The sequence below is a fragment of the Myxine glutinosa genome, chromosome 1 (genome assembly GCF_964187855.1).
Source record: "Myxine glutinosa chromosome 1, kmMyxGlut1.1, whole genome shotgun sequence".
Taxonomy (NCBI): domain Eukaryota; kingdom Metazoa; phylum Chordata; class Myxini; order Myxiniformes; family Myxinidae; genus Myxine; species Myxine glutinosa.
This window is the reverse complement of record NC_136261.1, coordinates 98,936,862-98,959,151: the sequence shown is the minus strand read 5'-3', so window position 1 is coordinate 98,959,151 and position 22,290 is coordinate 98,936,862. Positions and strand designations below refer to the sequence as shown.

The following is a 22,290-nucleotide window of genomic DNA, read 5'->3' as shown; positions in this document are numbered from 1 at the left end:
CTCACCCAATCATCATCAAACCTTTTGTCCGCCCCATCCTTCCCTTTCCCCGAGCTATTCTGAAATCTCTGACACACCTTCAACAGCTCTCCCTATCTCTTCCACCTCTTCCACATCTTACCCTACCCCTCCTCCCCCCTGTTCTGCATCCGATGCTCCCCCTTCCTCTTCATTAACGGAATGGACCTCAAACATCCGGGCCTTCATTCAAACTTAACTGATCTCTCCATACAGGTTGCTTCTGTCAAACCAAACGTGATCTGCTTAACAGAAACTTTCCTCCTTCATGATGTCTCTGATTCCTTAGTATCTCTCCCAGGTTACTCCCTCCTCGGGTATGATAGACCTGAGCCTCGTCCTGGAGGTGGGGTTGCTATCTTTATCAAAAACTCTCTTCCTCACTCGCCCAGCACTGCACTCTCTCCACCGCACCCCCAGGAATACCTCTGGCTACGGCTTCCCCTTCGCTCCCACCTCTTGTTCATATGTGTGTTGTACCGTCCACCAAACAGTGATGACTCCATCTACATCTCGCTGTCTGATAATATGGACTAACTTCTATCTACTCATCCCAACTCTCTCTTCCTCATATGTGGTGATTTCAATTGTCACCATGCCAGTTGGCTGGGTGTGGGTACCTCTCTCACCAGCCATGGCTCCTCAGCAAAGGACTTCTGCGACTCACTGGGACTGACACAATCTGTCAATTTCCTGACCCGTATCTCAGTCAACGGAGCATCTTCTCTTCTGGACTTGGTTATGACTAACTTCCCTGAAAATGTCTGCTGCTCTTCTTCTGCTCCAATCGGATCATCTGATCATGTGCTTGTTAAAGTGGACATCTCTCTGACCATTCTCAGGGAGCCTGATCAGCGTCGACGAGTCTGGCATTTCACTCAGGCCAACTGGCACGGTCTTCAAGCAGCCGTCAATCATCTGGACTGGTCTCCCATCTCTACCACCTCTGACATCAACTCATCCTGGAATTCTTCCAAAGTAAATTGCTCTCTCTCATGCACAGATTTATCCCATCTCGTCTTCAGTTGTCATACCCTTCCTCCCGTCCATGGTACACGGATTCTTGTGGTGAGGCTGTTGCCCAGAAACAACTTGCCTTCGTCTCCTGGAAAGCAAATCCAACGGAAGGAAATCTCATTTCCTTTCACAAAGCCCGAAACAAGTGTGTGTCCACCCTCAGGCGAGCCAGGAAACAATATCTCTCCGTTCTCAAGACCGAACTCTCTTATCTGTCTCCCTCTTCCAAATCCTGGTGGCATCTGGTCAAATCTGTTTCTGGTGTTTGTTCCCCCTCCATCCCCTCCCTTACCTCAAACGGCTACACAGCTGACTCCGCACGTGAAAAAGCTGAATGCCTCAACTCTGTGTTTGCCTCTAAATCTTGTGTCCCAAACCCATCCCTCTCTGTACCCACCATACCCAGTCATACCCAGCTGCTCCTGGACTCCGTGTCCTTTCCTCCTGACAAGGTGGAAAAGTTTCTGTCAACCCTCGACTCTGATTCAGCAACTGGACCTGACGGCATCAGCCCACGGGTCCTAAAATCCTGTTCTTCCGCTCTTTCACTCCCTCTCTCTGTTCTCTTCACCCTCTCTGTTGCTCAAGGTCAACTGCCATCTGCTTGGAAATCAGCCAACATCACCGCTTTGCACAAAATGTGCAAAAACAGATCCTAGCAACTACAGACCAATCAGCCTTCTCCCAATTATCAGCAAAGTCATGGAATCCATCATTGCTTCGGATATGAAATCTTTCCTCTTCTCCAATGGCTTGATCTCTGATCATCACTTTGGTTTCAGACCAGGTCACTCTACTCTGGACATGCTGCTTCTGCTGTCTCAACAATGGATGGAGGTCCTCAATGCCAAACAGGAAATTAGAGCTGTCTCCCTCGACATATCACGTGCCTTCGATACGGTCTGGCACCCCGCTCTGCTCACCAAACTCTCCTCCTTTGGTATCCATGGAAATCTCCATGCATGGCTGGCGGACTTCCTCTCTAGTCGCAGTCAACGTGTGGCCCTGAATGGGTTTCTCTCATCTCCTCTTCCTGTTCAGGCTGGAGTTCCCCAAGGCAGTGTTCTGGGCCCTGTGCTTTTTCTGGTCTTCATCAATGATCTCTCCGACTCTCTTGAAAATCCTCTCTATCTCTTTGCTGATGACTCCACTCTCTGCCGCTCCATTCCTCATCCCTCAGATCGGCAGTCTGCAGCCTCCTCACTCTCTGCAGACCTGGACAAAATCACAGACTGGGCAAACAAGTGGAACATGTCTTTCAATCCTGACAAATCTCACACTCTTACGATGTCTCTCCGAAAAGACCGACTGGACAACCCTCCCATCCACTTTCTGAATAATCCTCTCCAAGAAGTTCTGTCACTCAAGCTTTTGGGTCTCACTATCTGCCATGATCTTTCCTGGGAAAACCACATTTCCAAGCTGGCCTCCAAAGCCAGTCGCCGACTGGGCATCCTCCGTCGTGCGAAGTCCTTCCTTGGCACACCTGAGCTCCTCACCCCGTACAAGGCTTTCATCCGCAGCTCAATGGAGTACTGCTCTCCCCTCTGGGCTGGTGCTCCTGTCTCACACCTAGCTCGTCTTCACGCTGTTGAAACCAAAGCGTTCAGAATCATTGGAATCTCCCGCGATGACGCTATCTCCGAGGGCCTTTCACTTAATCACCGCAGGCAGGTTGGTGGTCTTTCCGTCTTATACCGCCTCCTCTCCGGCCTTTCCCCCCCCCCCTAGCTCTCTCTGGGCTCTGTCCCCCAAATATTCCTGCAGGTCGCACAAGATCTGCCTGCAACCCTCTAATGGTTAAACTGCCAAAATCAAGACTCTCTGCTCACCTTCACTCTTTCATTCCCCTTTTCTCCCGCCTCTGGAACAAACTCCCTCACTCTCTTCAATCCCACTCCTCCCTCCAGGTCGTTAAAACGGCTGTTCACCACCATCTCTTATCTTCCCCAATCCAAAACCTTGATCTTTTCTACCCCCGCTAATTTCACCCCAAATCCACTTTTTTAGGTGACTTTTGACTTCTTTCCTGGAAGTCCTTGGTGTCCTTGCGTTTTATACCTATCCTGCCTCCCCCCATGCCCTCTCCCTCCAAAAACATCTCCCGATGTCCCTGCTCTCAAATGTTGTGTTTGTGTGCTTCCTCCCCTTCTCGCCCTATCTTGTCGACCGCTCCCCTTTTTATATACTTTGTTTGCTTGTTTGTTTGATTTGTTTGTTTGATAAATGTTAGTTCTTTCACGAGCCTCGACTCTGTATCCCCCCCCCCCCCCCCCAAAAAAAAAAAAAAAAAAAAAATGCTCTGGGGAGATTGATTTATCGAATATTTAATAAAAGTCTACATATCAGATGTTCCTCATTGGAACAGAATGTTAAGCGATCAATTTGCTGAGAATGTAAAAGATAAGCTGTTGTACAAGGAAATTATGAAGATAGCGACAAGCTATCCCAATGTGCAGTTCCTCTAATTGAGGGAAGAAGCCGTGTTGGGGAGAGAAAGATGTCATTCACCACGGGGGGACTAATCTCGGTGGTTTTTGTGAAATGATGGGCCAAGATACCCAGCTGTTATATTAGCTGTCGCAAGCCATGCACCAGCAACAGAAGCAAAGAAACGACCAGCACAAGGAAGTCAAGCTGATTGACTCAGGTGGAGACCTCGACCCTCGCTGTGTTTTCAAACATAATCAGCAGGAATATAAATACACGGTGTCCTAAATCCAAACAAGAGCCTGTATGCTTAAAGCGAATATAGATTGTTGCTTACGTTTTATGAGCAGAATAACTTAGGGACCCAAGCAGCTAAAAATCTGATGGTGAGATCTTGGCTTTGAAGATGATGTGGAGTGTGGAAGACCCTCCAAGCCTGAATCTCTCACTGTCTCTCAGAGAGAGAGAGAGAGGGGGTGGGGGGGGGGGGGGGTGGCGAGAGGGTGGGAAATCTCTCACTGTCTCAACTCTTGATTTAGAAATGTGGTGGGAGAGGCATTGTCATGTAACAACGAAATCCACTTTGGATGCAGGCCTCGACTACACTTTGTGAGAACATTTAGTTTCACTTTGTTTGGGCATGGCGTTGTCAACTTGTATGTGGCATTGTCAACCGTGTGACATCTTTCAGATTTTTTTCTTCAAGATACTGGATAATTAGTGTTCCAAATACAGTCAACTGCAAACATCCAACATACTTTGTCCTCCACTTCTGAATGTTCTCGCCTGTTTCTAACCTTTCTTCATTGGTTAACTGTTTCTAACCTTCTTCAGGCGAATTTCATAATTTCACCTCACAAAAGTAGCATTTCCCGATACATGTTAGACATCCTTTTGATCCTTTTCCATAAAAACAAAAAAAATCACTGCTACCTGCTCTTATAAAGGGATCGACACAACATATATGTACCTACTGAACAATTTTAAGGCATAGAGAGGCAGAGAGAGGCAGAGAGAGAGAGAGAGAGAGAGAGAGAGAGAGAGAGATAGGGGGGAAGAGAGAGAGAGAGAGAGGGGTGCAGGAGAGATAGGTGGGGAGAGAGAGACAGAGAAACAGACAGACAGAAATATAAAGAAAGAGACAGAAATATACAGAGACAGAGAGACAGAGAGAGAGACAGAGACAGAGACAGAGACAGAGAGAGAGAGAGAGACAGACTCTCGGTTTACAGGAAACCAACCCACACCAACAGATTACTGGGTTTTTTTTCCCGGCAACCCACAAACACAGTGGAGCATGGGCTTTGGCAGCACCTTCTGGCAGCACCTGTCATCTTCCAAAGCTGATGCAATTAAATAAATCAACTTAGTTAGAGGAGTGCTGCTCAATAATGGGTATAGCAAAGGGATACTCCCCAACTTGAAAGAACCAAAATGGACAGAACGGAAAGAGCCAGACACGCTTGGGCACTGTGTACTGCCGTACTACCTGGGCCTCTCCGAAAAGATCGGCAAGATAGTATGCAGCGAACGGATTGGTGTATAGCCTACAAGCCTCTACGCACTATCGGTAATGACATTCCAAAAATAAAGGACACAATGTCAACTGGTGATAAATCCAGAGTTGTTTACGATTCGCCATGCAGAGGCTGTGACCAATTCTACATTGGTGAAACTGGAAGAAATTTGAAACAAAGACGAGATGAACATGATAGAGCAGTTAGACTGGGAAAGGTGACACTGACACAGTCAGCAATAGCGTGTCATTGCCTGCAATCTGGCCACAAAATTGACTTTGATGGGATCCGTGTCCTATAGACACGACATTCAACAAATGACAGATCGATACTGGAAGAAACGACACAGATTGATGCCAAGAGCTGAGAGGGTGGTCTAACTGGGGAGATTGTGGCTATACCCTCACCTCTGACACAGAATGGCAAAAATTGGATGGTGCAAGCAACTAGACAAGGTGAGCAAATAACGGCAACACTCGGTCTCAAAAACCACACACACAAGCACACAACACCTAACGGAAGGTCGATGAACCACGCATCCCACATGCCACCACGTCCAACATGGACATGAAGCAATCCATGCTCGTGCCATGGAAACACAAAAACAGCTGGCATATAGGCCTCCATTCATCCCACAATCCAATACCAGATCACGAGTAAGTGATAAAAAGAGCAAAGCAAGAACATCGATGATGCAATTTGTCATTTATGGCTTCTCGTTTGGAAAAAAGGTTTCTTCTTCTTCTTCTTCGGGAAAAAAAATTCTGAAAAAATCTTCTGAAAAAAAAATGGAATAAAAAAATATTCTGGAAAAAAAAAGAGAAAAAAAAATGTTTTGGAGAAATGAAAAAATGTTTATGGCTTCTGTCTCCCTTGATATATGTGCCTTCGATATGGTCTGGCACCCCGCTCTGCTCACCAAACTCTCCTCCTATGGTATCCATGGAAATCGCCACGCTTGGCTTGCGGACTTCCTCTCTAGTCGTAGTCAACGTGTGGCCCTGAATGGGTTTCTCTCATCTCCCCTTCCTGTTCAGGCTGGAGTTCCCCAAGGCAGTGTTCTGGGCCCTGTGCATTTTCTGGTCTTCATCAATGATCTCTCCGACTCTCTTGAAAATCCTCTCTATACCTTTGCGGATGACTCCACTCTCTGCCGCTCCATTCCTCATCCTTCCGATCGTCAGTCTGCAGCCTCCTCACTCTCTGCAGACCTGGACAAAATCACAGACTGGGCAAACAAGTGGCACATGTCTTTCAATCCTGACAAATCTCACACTCTTACGATGTCTCTCCGAAAAGATCGACTGGACAACCCTCCCATCCACTTTCTGAATAATCCTCTCCAAGAAGTTCTGTCACTTAAGCTTTTGGGTCTCACTATCTGCCATGATCTTTCCTGGGAAAACCACATTTCAAATCTGGCCTCCAAAGCCAGTCGCCGACTGGGCATCCTCCGTCGTGGGAAGTCTTTCCTTGGCACACCTGAGCTCATCACCACATACAAGGCTTTAATCCGCAGCTCAATGGAATACTGTTCTCCCCTCTGGGCCGGTGCTCCTGCCTCACACCTAGCTCGGCTTCACGCTGTTGAAACCAAAGCTTTCAGAATCATTGGAATCTCCCACGTGATGAAGCTAACTCCGAGGGCCTTTCACTTACTCACCGCAGGCAGGTTGGTGGGCTTTCTGTCTTCTACCGAGTCCTCTCCGTCCTTGCTCCCCCAGCTCTCTCTGTGCTCTGTCCCACAAATATTCCTGCAGATCGCACAAGATCTGCCTGCAACCCTCTTATGGTTAAACTGCCAAAATCAAGGCTCTCTGCTCACCTTCACTCCTTCATTCCTCTTTTCTCCCGCCTCTGGAACAAACTCCCTCACTCTCTTCAATCCCACTCCCCCCCTCCAGGTCTTTAAAACAGCTGTTCACCACCATCTCTTATCTTCACCCATCCAAAACCTTGATCTTTTCTACCCCGCCTAATTTCACCTCAGATTCACTTTTTTTGAAATACCAACTTCCTTCCTGGAAGACCTTGCAGTGTCCTTGTGTTTTATACTTCTCACACCCCTCCCCCCCTTCCCACGCCTCCTCCCCCCAAGCCCTCCCACAGATCTCCCGATTTCCCTGCTCTCAAATGTTGTGTTTGTGCTTCCCCATCTCTTCCCATCTTGTCTACCAATACCCTTATTACATGTTTTGTGTGTCTGTTTGATTTTTTTGGTGTGATAAATGTTAGCTCTTTCACGAGCCTCGATCCTGTATACAAAAAAAAAAAAAATTCACTGTCCTCAGCACATGACTGGAAATGACTGTTCGCCTCGGGAATTGTGGGCTTGGGATTTGGGGGCGGGGGGGGGGGCGTGCTGCGGACCTGGTGTTTGGGTGGGGAGTTGAGGGCTTGAGGAAAAGGGGAGAGGAAAACAGATTGAGGTTGGGGGGGAGGGGGATAGGTGGGGTGGCAGAGAGGGGATTGGAGTTCAGAGAAAGGATAGAGACTTTGGGGGTTTTTTAAGGAATTGGTGGGGGATTTGAGGAGTTGAAGAAGAAAGGGGAAGGGGAAGAGAGTTTGGGTGGGAGGGCAGAGAGGCGACAGAGTTGGGAGATGGGAGTTTAGGCTTTGGGGAGTGGTTATGTCCTGAAGTTACGTTTTACATTACGTGGAATTTCCAGAGGTCCCTGCTTTTTGCAAGAAACTCTGCAAGATAGTTGGACTTGGGAAGGTTTTCATGGTTAAAAAAACATTCCTAACTCTGTATATTTCAGTGTAAGTGATGACGTAAATTCTCCATGTGAATGCGTATCGTGTCGTGGGTATTACATGTTCCTGGTGGTAGTGCGTATGACAACTCGTAATCCTGCTATTCATTTGCAATTGGTCACTGGCTTTGACACCAACCCTCAAATAAATTATGGACCCTCGGCATCAAAAAAGCTACAAATATCGAACAAGCAGTTTCAAACGGAGCAGCTCGCTGCCATGAGAGCATTTATATTGCATCACATGTGGTAATTAATGTGAATTGTTGCTCCCAGCTTGCTCGCTTGATGACAGAAGACACCATTTGCATTTTTGCCGCTTTCATTCCCACCCCCTTTAGGATCCCGTGTGGGCACGTGCAAATTACTAGTGCAATAAAATATGTCAATTCTCTGCATGAAAACCATAAACATTGTAAATTACCATGATAATTTGAGATGTTTGGTTGTTTGACCTGCATGCAGCTCCTGCACCGCTGAACTGAATTAGCTTAAAATTGCAACTAGTGCTCAGGGGTGAAAGGGTAGAAAAGGTAGTGAGGGAGAGGGTATAACTGGGGAATGGATGAAGACTTTGTGGGAAATGTGTGAAAGGGTGGAGAGGAATGGAGGAAGGGTTGCTGAGTAGATAGATTAAAAAGGGAGTAGGTTTCAGGCTTTAGCTGCAATAGGCCATCTAGAGCAGTGTATCTCAAACAGTGGGTTGTGACCCCTCCAAGGGGGCTGTCAGTGGGTTTCCATGGGGGTTGAGAGCTGTCTGCGCTATGTAGTTACACAAGTCCAAGTAATGCTCCCAACGACGTACCAAGGTAAACCTGTCCAAGTTAAAGCAATACTAATTGCTTATCTTCTTCTTCTATTCTATATATTATTATTATTAAATATATAAAAGAAAATTTTTGTTTGTTTGTGTGTTTGTCTGCACGCGCTAATCTCCTGAACGGTGAAAGATAGGAGGAAACCTATGAAAAAAAAATTGTCGAGACGGGCCCCGGAAAGGTTATAGGCTCGGTGGCGAGGCCGGTCGAGGCCGCCTTGTCCGGGCTAGGTCCATTTCGCAAATATTAAATTCATTCAAAAAGAACCCGGGCAACGCCGGGTGCATTCAGCTAGAATATGTATGTATATATATATATATATATATATATATATATATATATATATATATATATATATACATAATTATATATATATATATATATATATACATATATATATATATATATATATATATATATATATATATATATATATATATATATATATACATATATATATATATATATATATATATATATATATATATATATATATATATATACATATACATATATATATATTTATATATATATATATATATATATATATATATATATATATATATATATATATATATATATATATATATATATATATATATATATATATATACAGACTTGGCATTTAATATGGAATATTTTTTTGTGGGGGTGAACTTACTTTTCAAGATGTCTGAGAACCAAAAGTTCATTGGAATTATGTTGAAATTATTCTAGATTTTGTTAATGTCACCTTTAAAAGAAACAAAAACCACATTTGACATTTCGAAACAAATAAATTGATCCTTGAAAGTGATGTAAACTGATATCGAACTCAATTCATGGACAGTACTGTGTTAAACTTCTGTACGTTTTCCAGAAGTATCTCTTTATTTTGCACATTAGCCAAAATTTTTTTTCATAAAAACAAAAGTTAAATTACGACTGGGATTACGGACAGTAAAATGACAGTTCAGTACTTCGTGTAACCCCCACGAGCATTCAGGAGAGCACGTACACGTTGAGGCATGCTGTTCACGAGATTTGCCAAGGTTTGGACAGGAATCGCTTGCCATGCAGTGACAATAGCCTGCTGCAATTCATGCACAGAGGTCAGCTGCTGGTCCAAGCGGTCGATTTGACGCGTTAATTCCGCCCACAAGTTCTCTTTCGGATTCATATCCGGGGACATGGCAGGCCACTCCATATGCTTTACACCACGGTCAGCAAGAAAGTGTTGGATCATGCGAGCAGGATGAGGCCGTGCATTGTCATCTTGGAAGACAAGGTTTCCTCGAAAGGCTGCATGAGCAAATGGAAGCAATGTTTCTTCCAGAATGGCCCTGTACTTGAACTGGTTCAGGTTTCCATTCAGAACAACCAGGTCAGTTTTGCCCACTGCATGAAAAGCAGCCCAAACGGTCACCCCACCACCTCCAGCTTGGACTCTTGGCACTATACAATCTTTGTTGTAGGCTTCATGCACTTGTCTGCGCACTCGGACGTGGCCATCTTGATGATAGACCAGAATTCTAGACTCGTCACTGAAGAACAGGTGATTCCAGTGTCCCGGCTGCCATTGATGGTATTCCAGTGTCCCGGCTGCCATTGATGGTGCTCTCTTTCCCACTGCAATCGGCGCTGGCGGTGTTGTCTGGTCAGGCGTGGCTTTCTCAGGGGGATGCTTGGCACGATAGCCTGCTTGAACCAGTCGTTGGTTGACTAGCCTTCTGGATACAGGCACATTTGTCAGTTGCTGCCCACTCAGCCCTAAGCCGATTAGCTGACTTGGTACAGCCATTGCGGACTAACCGTGTGCAGCTGGCGATCATTCCCTCCTTGTGGTTCTGCGGGGGACGTCCTGGCCTTGGTATTGGAGTAGGGACACCCCTCTGAGCATTTTCGTTTCAGGATCTATGACACCTGACCTTGAGTGATGCCATATCTGCCGAGCAATTGCATGCTGTTTCATGCTGTAATTTCGTAAAGCCACCACTCCATGACAAACAGCATTGTCGAGTTGACGGACCATCTCCAGAGGAAGCAGCAATAACTTTTGGAGACGTGCAGCAGTTGTTTTCCACTAATACAGAACGCAACAACCCTTGTATACCCGACTGTGAAGCCAATCATCAAATGCACCTGTCCGTACATTTTGCCACGCCACCTGTGATATAATCCTGTTGTTGAATTCTTGCTGCGACAGACAATCAGTTACATGGTTCTTTTAACAAATAAATCACCAAAGTGTAAAAGAAACTCACCAGATTGATACACTGAGTTAAGAAAGTAAACCCAAGTCAAGGAAAAAAAATATATTCCATATTAAATGCCAAGTCTGTATATATATATATATATATATTATATATATATATTATATATATATATATATATATATATATATATAATATATATATATATATATACTAGCAGAGGTACCCGGCTTTGCACGGGAGTGGGAGGAGGAGGGGAGGGGGGAAGAGGAGGGGAGGAGGGAACGGGGGGAGCGGAGGGGGGGAGTGAGGAGGGGAGGGGGAAGAGGAGGGGAGGGGGAAGTGGGGTTGGGAGGGGGAGGGGGTGGAGGGGGGGAAGGGGGGAAGGGAGGGGGGAGGGAAGGGTGCGGGGGTGCCCAGGGGAAGAAGGGCCCCTCCCTCTCTCCCCTCCTCACCCCCCCCCCCCTTTCTCCCCATCTCCCCTCCCCCTCCCCTCCCCTCTCACCCCCTCCCCCTTCCCCCCCTGTCTCCCCTCCCCTCCCCTCCCTCCCCCTCTCCCTTCCCCCTCGTTCCCCTCCCCTTCTCTTCCCCCTCCCCTCCTCCTCCCTCCTTCACACCAGGGGGTTGACTCAGCCTGTCATCCCACCGAGGTCGGAAGTCGGAACTCATTGTCGTCAAATAAATGTAGCCTGTATGTTTCACTCTTTGTCACATGCCGTTGGTCCCATGTCAATCGGATGAAGTTGAAAAATTAACGTTACGAAGGTTCTCTGGGACGTACTGATTCCGAATAATGAAGTTGAAAAATTAACGTTCCGAAATACGCTAATTACGCTAACAGAAGCGCTGGAGGGAGCACTGCGCTCCCTCCCTTAGATTCCCTCCCTCTTCTGCTAGCGCTAATTACGCGTAACACACTAATTTTAAAACCCGAAGTTGTTTTAATTTTAAGGTGTGCTGTAGTCAGAAGCGCTAGAAGCGCTGCGCTCCCTCCCTTCGAAAGATTATTTTACGCGCTGCTGAAAGGTATTTATGCGTTATTATTTATTCGCTAGCAAGTGATTATAAATGTTTATGTCTCCGTGACATTCCTGGGACCATCCCGAGTCGAACAGTACTTTCCGCTCGCAAATCCGTCCACGGGTTCTCGAGATCTTAGAGATCATACATAGATCAGGATACAGACACAGAGGGCCAACTCTACTTTATATATATAGAAGTTAATATTGTTAACTCACCTGTTACCGGTGTTGTAGGTGGCCTGGTAGACGGTAGTGGGTGTTGCCGGCAGGCTGGTTAATGGTAGTGGGGTTGCAGGCGGTCCGGTAGACGGTAGTGGTGTTGTATGCGGGCAAAACTTGAGATTAGATGGACGGTAGTGAGTTTGTACGCGGCTTTTTAAATTATGCAAATTAAAACAAACGTGACACTGGTAGACGTTAGTCTGTGGTTGTCGACACCAGAAATTGGCAGAATCTATAATTATGCAAAGTAAGACACACTTTAAAACTTGAGATATGAGATAGACGGTAGTGAGTTTGTACGCGGCTTGTTAAATTATGCAAATAAAAACACGCTAGTATAGTTTATTGTGTTGTAGAACTTTACCAATCGAATATTGAAACCGCATGGCAGATAAATGTCTACAGTGCCAGAGCGTTTCTATATTGCCAGACTCTTGGTTTTTAGAAGCTAATTAGCTGCATTATGATCGGATGTCATAACGCCTAACGGCGGCATAATTTTTTTGTTTCAAGCCAAATAAACATGAAAACAATAAGAAAATGACAAAACAATAACTTTAATAAAACACTCAACGGGATCTGTCCCAAAAAATTGTGCGGGAAAGGACGTGATAAAAGCGAAAAATAAATGTCAGAGGGGTGATTCGAACCCCGGACTCTGAAAAGATAAGGCGTCATGCTAACAGCTCGACCACTTCGACCCGTCATTTCCGGAAAGCTATTTGTGAGAGTGACTTGAAACGAAGGATTATTTTACGCGCTGCTGAAAGGTATTTATGCGTTATTATTTATTCGCTAGCAAGTGATTATAAATGTTTATGTCTCCGTGACATTCCTGGGACCATCCCGAGTCGAACAGTACTTTCCGCTCGCAAATCCGTCCACGGGTTCTCGAGATCTTAGAGATTGTAGAGGATACAGACACAGAGGCCAACTCTACTTTATATATATAGATATAGATAGACGCTAATTACGCGTAACACACTAATTTTAAAACCCGAAGTTTTTTTTAATTTTAAGGTGTGCTGTAGTCAGAAGCGCTAGAAGCGCTGCGCTCCCTCCCTTCGAATCCCCTCTCTCTTCTGCTAGTGCTAATTATGCGCTAATTTTAAAACCCGAAATTTTTTAAATTTTATGTCTCCGTGACATTCCTGGGACCATCCCGAGTCGAACAGTACTTTCCGCTCGCAAATCCGTCCACGGGTTCTCGAGATCTTAGAGATCATAGATAGAGGCCAACTCTACTTTATATATATAGATATATATAATATATATATATATATATATATATATATATATATATATATATATATATAATATATATTATATATATATATATATATATATACATATATATATATATATATATATATATATATATATATATATATATATATATATATATATATATATTGTTACGGATTCGTCACTTCTGTCTTTGTGGTTGTCAGCCACTTGAAGCATTTTTATTTTCATGTGCTATTATTGTTACAGTTTGAGTGTGAAATGGAGATAACTGTCTTCAAAGGTAAAAAATAATGTCTCAGAAGGAAAACGAGATGGGTGAGGGGGAAAACGGAAGAAGAAGAGCCGGGCGAGCGGATCGATTGAGATCGGGAAAGGAAGGCCTATCTGCTTCGAGGTGTCGAGCGGACGCTGGTGGACATTGGTCACGAGCGAATATTGGTTTCCCCGGGAAAGGGATTCCTGTGACAGTGTCGTTATTGCTGTGGCAAATAAACCTGCGTGACGGGTTTTGCTTTTGGTTCCGAAAGTGAATCATCGCTGGAGAGCAGGTACGCCTCCATTACCGGCCCGTCCGCCATTTCACCTCGCACCAGCCCTTCGCCTGGTTCTCATGTGTGTCGTGGATTTCGCTTGGGAACTCGCGGTTCTTCGCGGTTCTCTGCTTGGGAACCGCTGATCGTTCATGTCAGCGTCATTGTCTGGTGAACCGAAGGTGTGAATTCCCAGTCGCCTTTTGGGTGAACTGTTACCAGACCGACGTGGGCCCGGCACCTCACCAAGCGGCTCTTCTGCAGCGTCGACTGTTAGGCGTTCTGGGTTCAGGTCTCAGTACGACCTTTTCTTGTGATCGCGAGAGCCAAGGGGATCCACTTTGGCCTGGTATCGTGACACAGTGACTTTGGGGGATGTTACCGATTGCTCACGTGGGAATACCGTGAGTTATTGATTCAGGGAATTGGTGGTACCATCATAGAAATTATATGGTGTTTGCTGTGCAAGTGAGGTTTTCTTGTATGTGTGTTACTTGTTATTATTGTTTGGTTTTAATACAATACTTGGTTTTGGTAACAATTGATTGGTATGGTTTCACCATTGGTCATTAACACACATAATAGCACATCTTTCTGCCGTGACTCCTTTCGGGGCTCGGAGGTACACCGTGGCCGGGTTTTGGGGAGGAGCACTTAACAGAAATTAGGGGCTCGTCCGGGATTGAATTTGCTAACATTCCCAAAATTCCCAAATTTGGAATTTCCTAACATTCCCAAATTTGTATTTCTGAAAATTTGGAATTTTTTTGTGTGAAGGTTAACAGGTGCTAACTAATAGTCACAATGGTGTTTGAAGTAGAAAAGTTTGCGACGTCCCCTAACAAGGCACAATTCCAGGCGTTAAAAAGATCGGAACTTATGATATTGGCCAAATATTATAACTTTGAGGTCCGAGTTAGTATGAAGAAAGCAGGGATTCAGACATTGGTGGTAGAATCTCTAGTGGGACAAGGAACATGAGAAGAGGTAGCCTTGGATTGGTTACCAGAGGGAAAAGGAAATATGGACCTGTTGTGGTACACCTGTTGGGAGTGGAGCAAGTAAGATCAAGTACTTAACATCCCGAGAGCCAAGGGGCCTTGGAAAGGTTTCACCAGACATTGAAGAATATGATCAGAACGTACTGTTTTGAATGTGACAAGGATTGGGATGAGGGAATACCCTTATTGCTGTTTGCTACGAGGGAATCTGTTCAAGAGTCATTCGGATTCAGTCCTTTTGAACTTGTGTTTGGACACACCGTTCGAGGACCATTGAAATTTGTGAAAGAACAGTGGCTACAGGAGGAGTCGCAGTCAACAGTGGTAGAGTATGTGTCAACGGTTAGGCACAGATTGGCAAAGGCTTGTGAAGTTGCGAGAGGAAACTTGAAAGTGACACAGGATAAAATGAAAGTGAGACATGACAAGAAATCTCAGATAAGAAATTTCAGTCCCGAGGACCGGGTGTTAGTGTTGCTTCCTGTTCCAGGTCAGCGACTACAGGCTAGGTATTTTGGTCCCAATGCAATCGAAAGGAGGGTTAATGAAACAGATTACGTGGTGACAACTCCCGACCGACGGAAAAAGTGGCAGCTGTGTCATGTCAACCGACTGAAGAAATATTATGAGAGGAAGCCGGTGGAAAAAATGGTTCCTGTCTCACCTGTCGTGCCTGTAGTCGGGGTGCAAGAGAATCCAGAGGTTGAGGCCGGTGTGAAGTTTGATAACTTTGATGACCAGGCTTGTCCCAGATTGACGAACCCGGAAGTGTTGAGTAATTTAGACGAGAAATTAGGTCATTTGACGAGGAAACAACAAGGAAACTATCCAGCCTAATTTTTGAGTTTGCACATTTGTTCACAGATGTACCTGGTCGTACTGACTTGGTATATCATATTGAGGTGGGGGAAGCCACTCCTGTGAAACAACACCCCTATCGGATGAACCCTATGAAGATGGATTATCTTCGGAAGGAAGTTCAGTATATGTTGGAGAATGACATCATCGAACCAAGCAGCAGGGAATGGATCTCACCATGTGTATTGGTTCCAAAACCCAATGGCAGTTTTCGCTGTTGTACGGATTTAAAACGGGTTAATGCAGTGACCAAGACCGACTCATATCCCATCCCGAGGATTGATAACTGTATTGATAGAATAGGCCCAGCTAAATTTGTAACTAAATTTGACTTGCTGAAAGGGTATTGGCAGATTCATCTTACTGATAGAGCCAAGGAAATCTCGGCTTTAGTCACACCAAATGGGTTGTATCAGTACAAGGTTCTTCCCTTAGGATTGAAAAACGTGCCTGCAACATTTCAACGGCGGATTAATAAGCTTATTGCAGACCTTGAGGGGGTGGAGGCTTATCTGGATGATGTCATCATCCATACCATGACCATGGAAGATCATATTAAACAAATTCATGCATTTTTCAAGAAACTGACCGAGGCAGGTTTGACCATCAACTTATCTAAGAGTGAGTTTGTAAAAGCACAGGTGGTGTTCCTAGGCCCTGTAGTAGGTAAGGGTCAGGTGCAACCAGTGACAGCCAAGATAGAAGCCATTGATCGCTTCCAAGTTCCAAAAGGGAAGAAGGAGCTTATGAGATTCTTGGGTATGACTGGTTGGTACCGGCAGTTCTGCAGGAATTTTTCTGATGTGGTAGCCCCTTTAACGAATTTGCTGAGGAAAGAGACCAAGTTTGTTTGGGATGACAAATGCCAGGATGCCTTTGCCCAAGTTAAAGCGATATTAATGAGCTCTCCTGTCCCAGCAGCGTGGGATTTTCAAGAACCTTTCAAGTTGGCCATTGATGCAAGTGATGTGGGGGCTGGGGCAGTTCTATTACAGGAAGATGATGATGGCGTGGATAACCCGGTGTGCTACGACTCCAAAAAGTTTAACAAACATCAGGCAAATTATGCCACTGTGGAAAAAGAGACCCTTGCTCTCCTGCTAGCGCTTCAGCATTATGAGGTGTATCTGGGAACTACTACCTTTCCTATAAAAGTCTTCACTGATCACAACCCCTTAACCTTCATTCAAAAAATGAAAAATAAAAATCAGAGGTTGATGAGATGGAGTTTGTCTTTGCAGGAGTTCAACTTGGAAATTGAGCATGTAAAGGGCAGGGACAATGTCGTTGCCGATGCTTTATCCAGAGTGAACTAACTTTGAAAATTCCTGTAGGTTGTTTGGAAGTTTTGTTGATTTATTCTGAGGAATATTAGTTATTGTTGCTCACGTGAGTTGGTCAGCCATAGGTTGATTGGTAGTGTTTGGGTGTGAGTTTTACTTTTGTTTGTTAAAAAGGGTTTTTGCATGAAAAGAAAGTTTTCACTTTGTTCAAACTTTCTTTCTTGAGGGTGGGGAGTGTTACGGATTCGTCACTTCCGTCTTTGTGGTTGTCAGCCACTTGAAGCATTTTTAGTTTCATGTACTATTATTGTTACAGTTTGAGTGTGAAATGGAGATAACTGTCTTCAAAGGTAAAAAATAATGTCTCAGAAGGAAAACGAGATGGGTGAGGGCAAAAACGGAGGAAGAAGAAGAGGCGGGCGAGTGGATCGAGTGAGATCGGGAAAGGAAGGCTTATCTGCTTCGAAGTGTCGAGCGGACGCTGGTGGACATTGGTCACGAGCAGATATTGGTTTCCCCCGGAAAGGGATTCCTGTGACAGCGTCGTTATTGCTGTGGCAAATAAACTTGTGTGATGGGTTTTGCTTTTGGTTCCGAAAGTGAATCATCGCTGGAGAGCAGGTACACCTCCATTACGGGCCCGTCCGCCATTTCACCTCGCACCAGCCATTTCACCTCGCACCAGCCCTTCGCCTGGTTCTTGTGTGTGTCGTGGATTTCGCTTGGGAACTCGCGGTTCTTCGCAGTTCTCCACTTGGGAACCGCTGATCGTTAATGTCAGTGTCATTGTCTGGTGAACCGAAGGTGTGAATTCCTAGTCGCCTTTTGGGTGAACTTTTACCGGACCGACGTCGGCCCGGAACCTCACCAAGCGGCTCTAGTGTTAGCCGTTCTGGGTTCAGGTCTCAGTACGACCTTTTCTTGTGATCGTGAGAGCCAAGGGGATCGACTTTGGCCTGGTATCGTGACACAGTGACTTTGGGGGATGTTACCGATTGCTCACGTGGGAATACCGTGAGCGATTGTTTCAGGAATTGGTGGTACCATCAGAGAAATTATATGGTGTTTGCTGTGCAAGTGAGGTTTTTTTGTTCGTGCGTTATTTGTTATTATTGTGTGGTTTTAATACAATACTTGGTTTTGGTAACAATTATTGATTGGTGTGGTTTCACCATTGGTCATTGACACACATAATAGCACATCTTTCTGCCATGACTCCTTTCAGGGCTTGGAGGTACACTGTGGCTGGGGTTTGGGAAGGAGCACGTAAAAATATATATATATATATATATATATATATATATATATATATATATATATATATATATATATATATATTTTTTTTTTTTAATAAACAGGAAGTAAATTCCTGCGTGGGGCTAGTGTGAAAAAATTCTGACTCAACCCAGGACTCGAACCCAGGAACCTCATCACTTATGCGGTAACAGCCCACTGAGCTATTGAGTCTCCGGGATATCCTCAGAGATTTCTCACACTAACACTGCGAGCTTTATAATTGCCGATGTCTTACGTGCCTGCTCGGCAGACCCCGGATGTGAGTGTATGTATGTGTACGTAAGTGTGTGAAAGTGCATTGAAGATGAACTCATCTAACAATTTATTAAACAGGAAGTAAATTCCTGCGTGAGGCTAGTGTGAAAAAATTCTGACTCAACCCGGGACTCGAACCCACGAACCTCGTATATATTATATATGTATATAGCATCACTCAAACAAAAAGACATTCATGCAAAACCACACCTACTCCTGCAACAAACACACACACCATTCACACATCTCCATTTCTCTCACATACACTCACATCCGGGGTCTACCTTGCAGGCACGTATGACATCGGCAATTATAAAGCTCGCATTGTTAGTGTGAGACATCTCTGAGGGTATCCCAGAGACTCAATAGCTCAGTGGGCTGTTATCGCGTAAGTGATGAGGTTATAAAGGTAGGTGGTTGGTTGGTGTTGTGTGTGGATGTGTGTGGATGTGCGTGATGTGTGTGTGGCACACTTGTGACCAGGTGTGTTTTGAACTTATATATACAGTCACGTGAAAAAGTAAGTACACCACATGTAAAGTTTTGACTTTTTCAACATATTTCAACATACAGCTATTTGATCCTCATTTCAACAATATTGATAGATAAAGGTGATATAATATAACAAATATCATGAAACATTTACATTTTGTAGTCCATTGTATAATTTAAATAAACATAAATGCAATTTTCGCATGTGGAAAAAGTAAGTACACCCCTACATTTATCACTACTTCAAATACCTAAAATTAGAATCAGGTGTACCAGCTCAGGTGCAAATGATTAGAACATCGTTAGAGAGGATCTTGGAGGAACCTGTCTTATTTAAACCTCAGACATTTAGTTTGGTTTGCTCTTTGTTGTTGAAGTGTGTGGCGTCACCATGCCTAGAACAAAAGAGCTCTCTGAGGCCTTCAGAAAGAAGGTTAAATGAAGGTTGCCTACGAGTCTGGGAAGGGATGTAAAAAGATCTCCAAACAATTTGAAATCAATCATTCGACTGTCCGGAAGATCATGTACAAGTGGAGAAGATTCCAAACAACTGCCAACTTGTTAAGACCAGGCCAATCATTCGACTGTCCAGAAGATCATCATTTCTGGAACAATGTGCTCTGTACAGATGAGTCAAAGGTAGAGCGATTTGGCCACAGTACCCGAAGACATGTTTGGCGAAAACCAGACAGCATTTGACCACAAGAACCTGATACCAACTGGAAAGCATGGTGGTGGAAATATTATGGTTTGGGGCAGCTTTGCTGCATCAGGGCCTGTGAAGCTCACCATCATAGAATCCACAATGAATTCTTCATTGTACCAGAGGGTGCTTGAGGATAACGTGAGGCCATCTGTCAGAAAGTGGAAGCTCAACCGAAGGTGGACCTTGCTACATGACAATGACCCTAAACATACCAGTAAATCCACCAAGGAATCGCTGAAAAGAAAGAAATGGAGGGTTTTGGAATGGCCAAGTCAAAGCCCGGATCTAAATCCCAGAGATGTTTTGGGGGGATTTGAAACGAGCTGTGCATGCAAGAAACCCCCCAAACATCGCACAGCTGAAAGAATTCCGCATGGAGGAGTGGGCAAAAATTTCTCCCAGTCGATGTCAGAGACTGGTAGACAGTTGTAGGAAATGCCTACTCGAGGTTGTTTCTGCCAAAGGGGCAATACCACCTATTATAGGCAAGGGTGTATTTACTTTTTCCACATGCGAAATTTGCATTTATGATTATTTAAATTATACAATGGACTACAAAATGTAAATATTTCATGATATGTGTTATATTATACCACCTTTATCTATCAATATTGTTGAAATGAAGATCAAATTGCTGTATGTTGAAATATGTTGAAAAAGTCAAAACTTTACATGGGGTGTACTTACTTTTTCATGTGACTGTATATATATACAGTATAGTGTATATATATTGTATCTTTTGCTTGTAGAGTACGTGGAGATGTCTTTAATTTACAAAGTATGCATGGTGATTTGTAGATATACTGCATCAACGAGAGCAGCACACTGAGGCCATGTGCATAAATTATGCGTCAGTGTGCATCTTTGGTTGATTTTAATATACCAGGCTACAAACCTCCTGACTGGTGATCAGCAGGGGGGAGACCATTGTCCTCACGTGGCAGGTGACACTTGGTGCTGGTCGGTCGTGCAGCAAGTACTATGATGGGACTCAATCTGTGCACTGCTGCCTCGTCAAGTTAAGGGGGTTGATTTGATATTCAGCATTGAAATGGTCTTAAAGACAAAAGGGGTCATGAGGGTCTTGGGGTTCTTAAGGATCTTGGGGTTTAATGAGTCTTTTTTTGAGCAGGTGAGGTGATATACAGTATGATTGTACTCGTTTTTTTCCTGTTCAGACTTTTATTACTTCCAATCATACTTGGATCTTGATTTCAGTTTGTAAGAGGTTATAATTTCAAAAAAGAGTGTAAACATTATAAATTAACACTGGTACTGTGCAAACTTGTTGTTTTATTGAACTCTGGAGATTACGGCAGAAGGCTACTGTTTACTGGTTCTCTCGGGCCTTGCTACTTCCAATTCCGGTGCAGTTGAAAAGATTGGTTCAGTATAGCGAGCAATCTGTGCATTCGGAATGGTTCCAAATGGCTGTGGTGATGCTATGTCTAGCATTTCATTCTTGCAGGTTGGAAGGCTTCTCTTTTCCCATTAAGCCTTAAAATGGTGAAAAAGTCCACATTGCCCAGTGATGCATCATCTGAACCAATGTGTCCCCCCGTTTTGCAACTTTGAAGGATTGTGACAGGAGCTTGCTATGGAGTTGTTGCAGATTTTCATGGCTGCAACTGCCATGAATGACACTGCCACTGTTACTGAGGAGAAACTATTTGGTTCTCTTTGTAAATTCATACACACGTTTTACTTCTATGGATGGATTGGCTTTAACAAGATAGTCTTCTTCCTGTTCAATGACATCGAAAATGCACCACATATGCTTAGCATATGTCATTGTGTTATTTGTTGCTAGCAGGAGTACCCGGCAAAGACGGGGGGGGGGGGCAGGGGGGAGTGCGGGGGGGGGGGGGGGAAGGCAGGACAGGGAGGGGTGAGGAAGGAGGTGGGGAGGGGGGAGGGGTAGGAGGGGGTGGAGGGGTAGGAGGGGAGGGGGAGGGGTAGGGGGGAGGGGAGGGGGGAGGTTACATTACACCGATTTACATTGAAAACTGCTGAAATATGTATGCAACTTCAACTTAGCACAGTTTAGTAAATACTCGAGATAAATCCATGCGGTAAAAGATTGCTGAGAGTTGCTAAGACCTACGACTTAGAAATTCCACCTGGACACACTTCAGGGGGCACTTTCAAAGGGGAGATGTGCTTATTCTTTCTAAAAAATATTTTAGGTGTGGTATAGACACGATATTTGCATGCATCGGTTTCAAAAATCGAGCAAATATGGTAAATATTACTCACGTGAAACCAGGATCCGTCTCGGTGGTAGCCATGAGTGTGTAGATGTCACATGATCAGTCATGAAGAGTGGTTAAGTCCAAAATATGGCATACCATGGCATAAAAACGATTTGTCCGCAAAGCATTGCACCGCAACGGCGGTCACAGAGTGCCATGCACAGCGTGACGTAAGTAGTGCGCGCAGCGCCCCTGGCGGAATTACCGGTCCCTATCAAAGACATTTAATTCATATCGCACAAAATTGACAAAAAACACGATCGCTTTTCGCTCTGAATTACGTGCAAGCGTGTGACGGAAATCACCATCGCCCAGCATCGAATGCCAACCAAGATGGCGCCCGGTAACTGCATCTCCACCTATGTGGAGTGAATGGC

General features: G+C 44.6%; 2 protein-coding genes across 3 annotated transcripts in view; one reads left to right on the top strand and one right to left on the bottom strand.

Annotated features, from left to right (window-relative positions):
- The window catches only part of LOC137426137 (glutamate receptor 4-like), a 457,447-nt gene that overhangs the window by 102,638 nt on the left and 332,519 nt on the right, over positions 1–22,290 (bottom strand). The window lies entirely within an intron of this gene.
- Positions 5,092–22,290, top strand: part of LOC137419088 (zinc finger MYM-type protein 6-like) — a 30,259-nt gene continuing 13,060 nt past the window's right edge. The window contains exon 1 of one of the 2 annotated variants that reach the window (XM_078770921.1): positions 5,092–5,437. In XM_078770921.1, the coding sequence (XP_078627047.1) occupies positions 5,416–5,437 (22 nt within the window). In that variant the 5' untranslated portion in view covers positions 5,092–5,415. Of the gene's footprint in view, positions 5,438–8,449; positions 8,548–22,290 lie in introns of those variants that run through there. The other variant, XM_068105274.2, reaches the window with a different exon arrangement.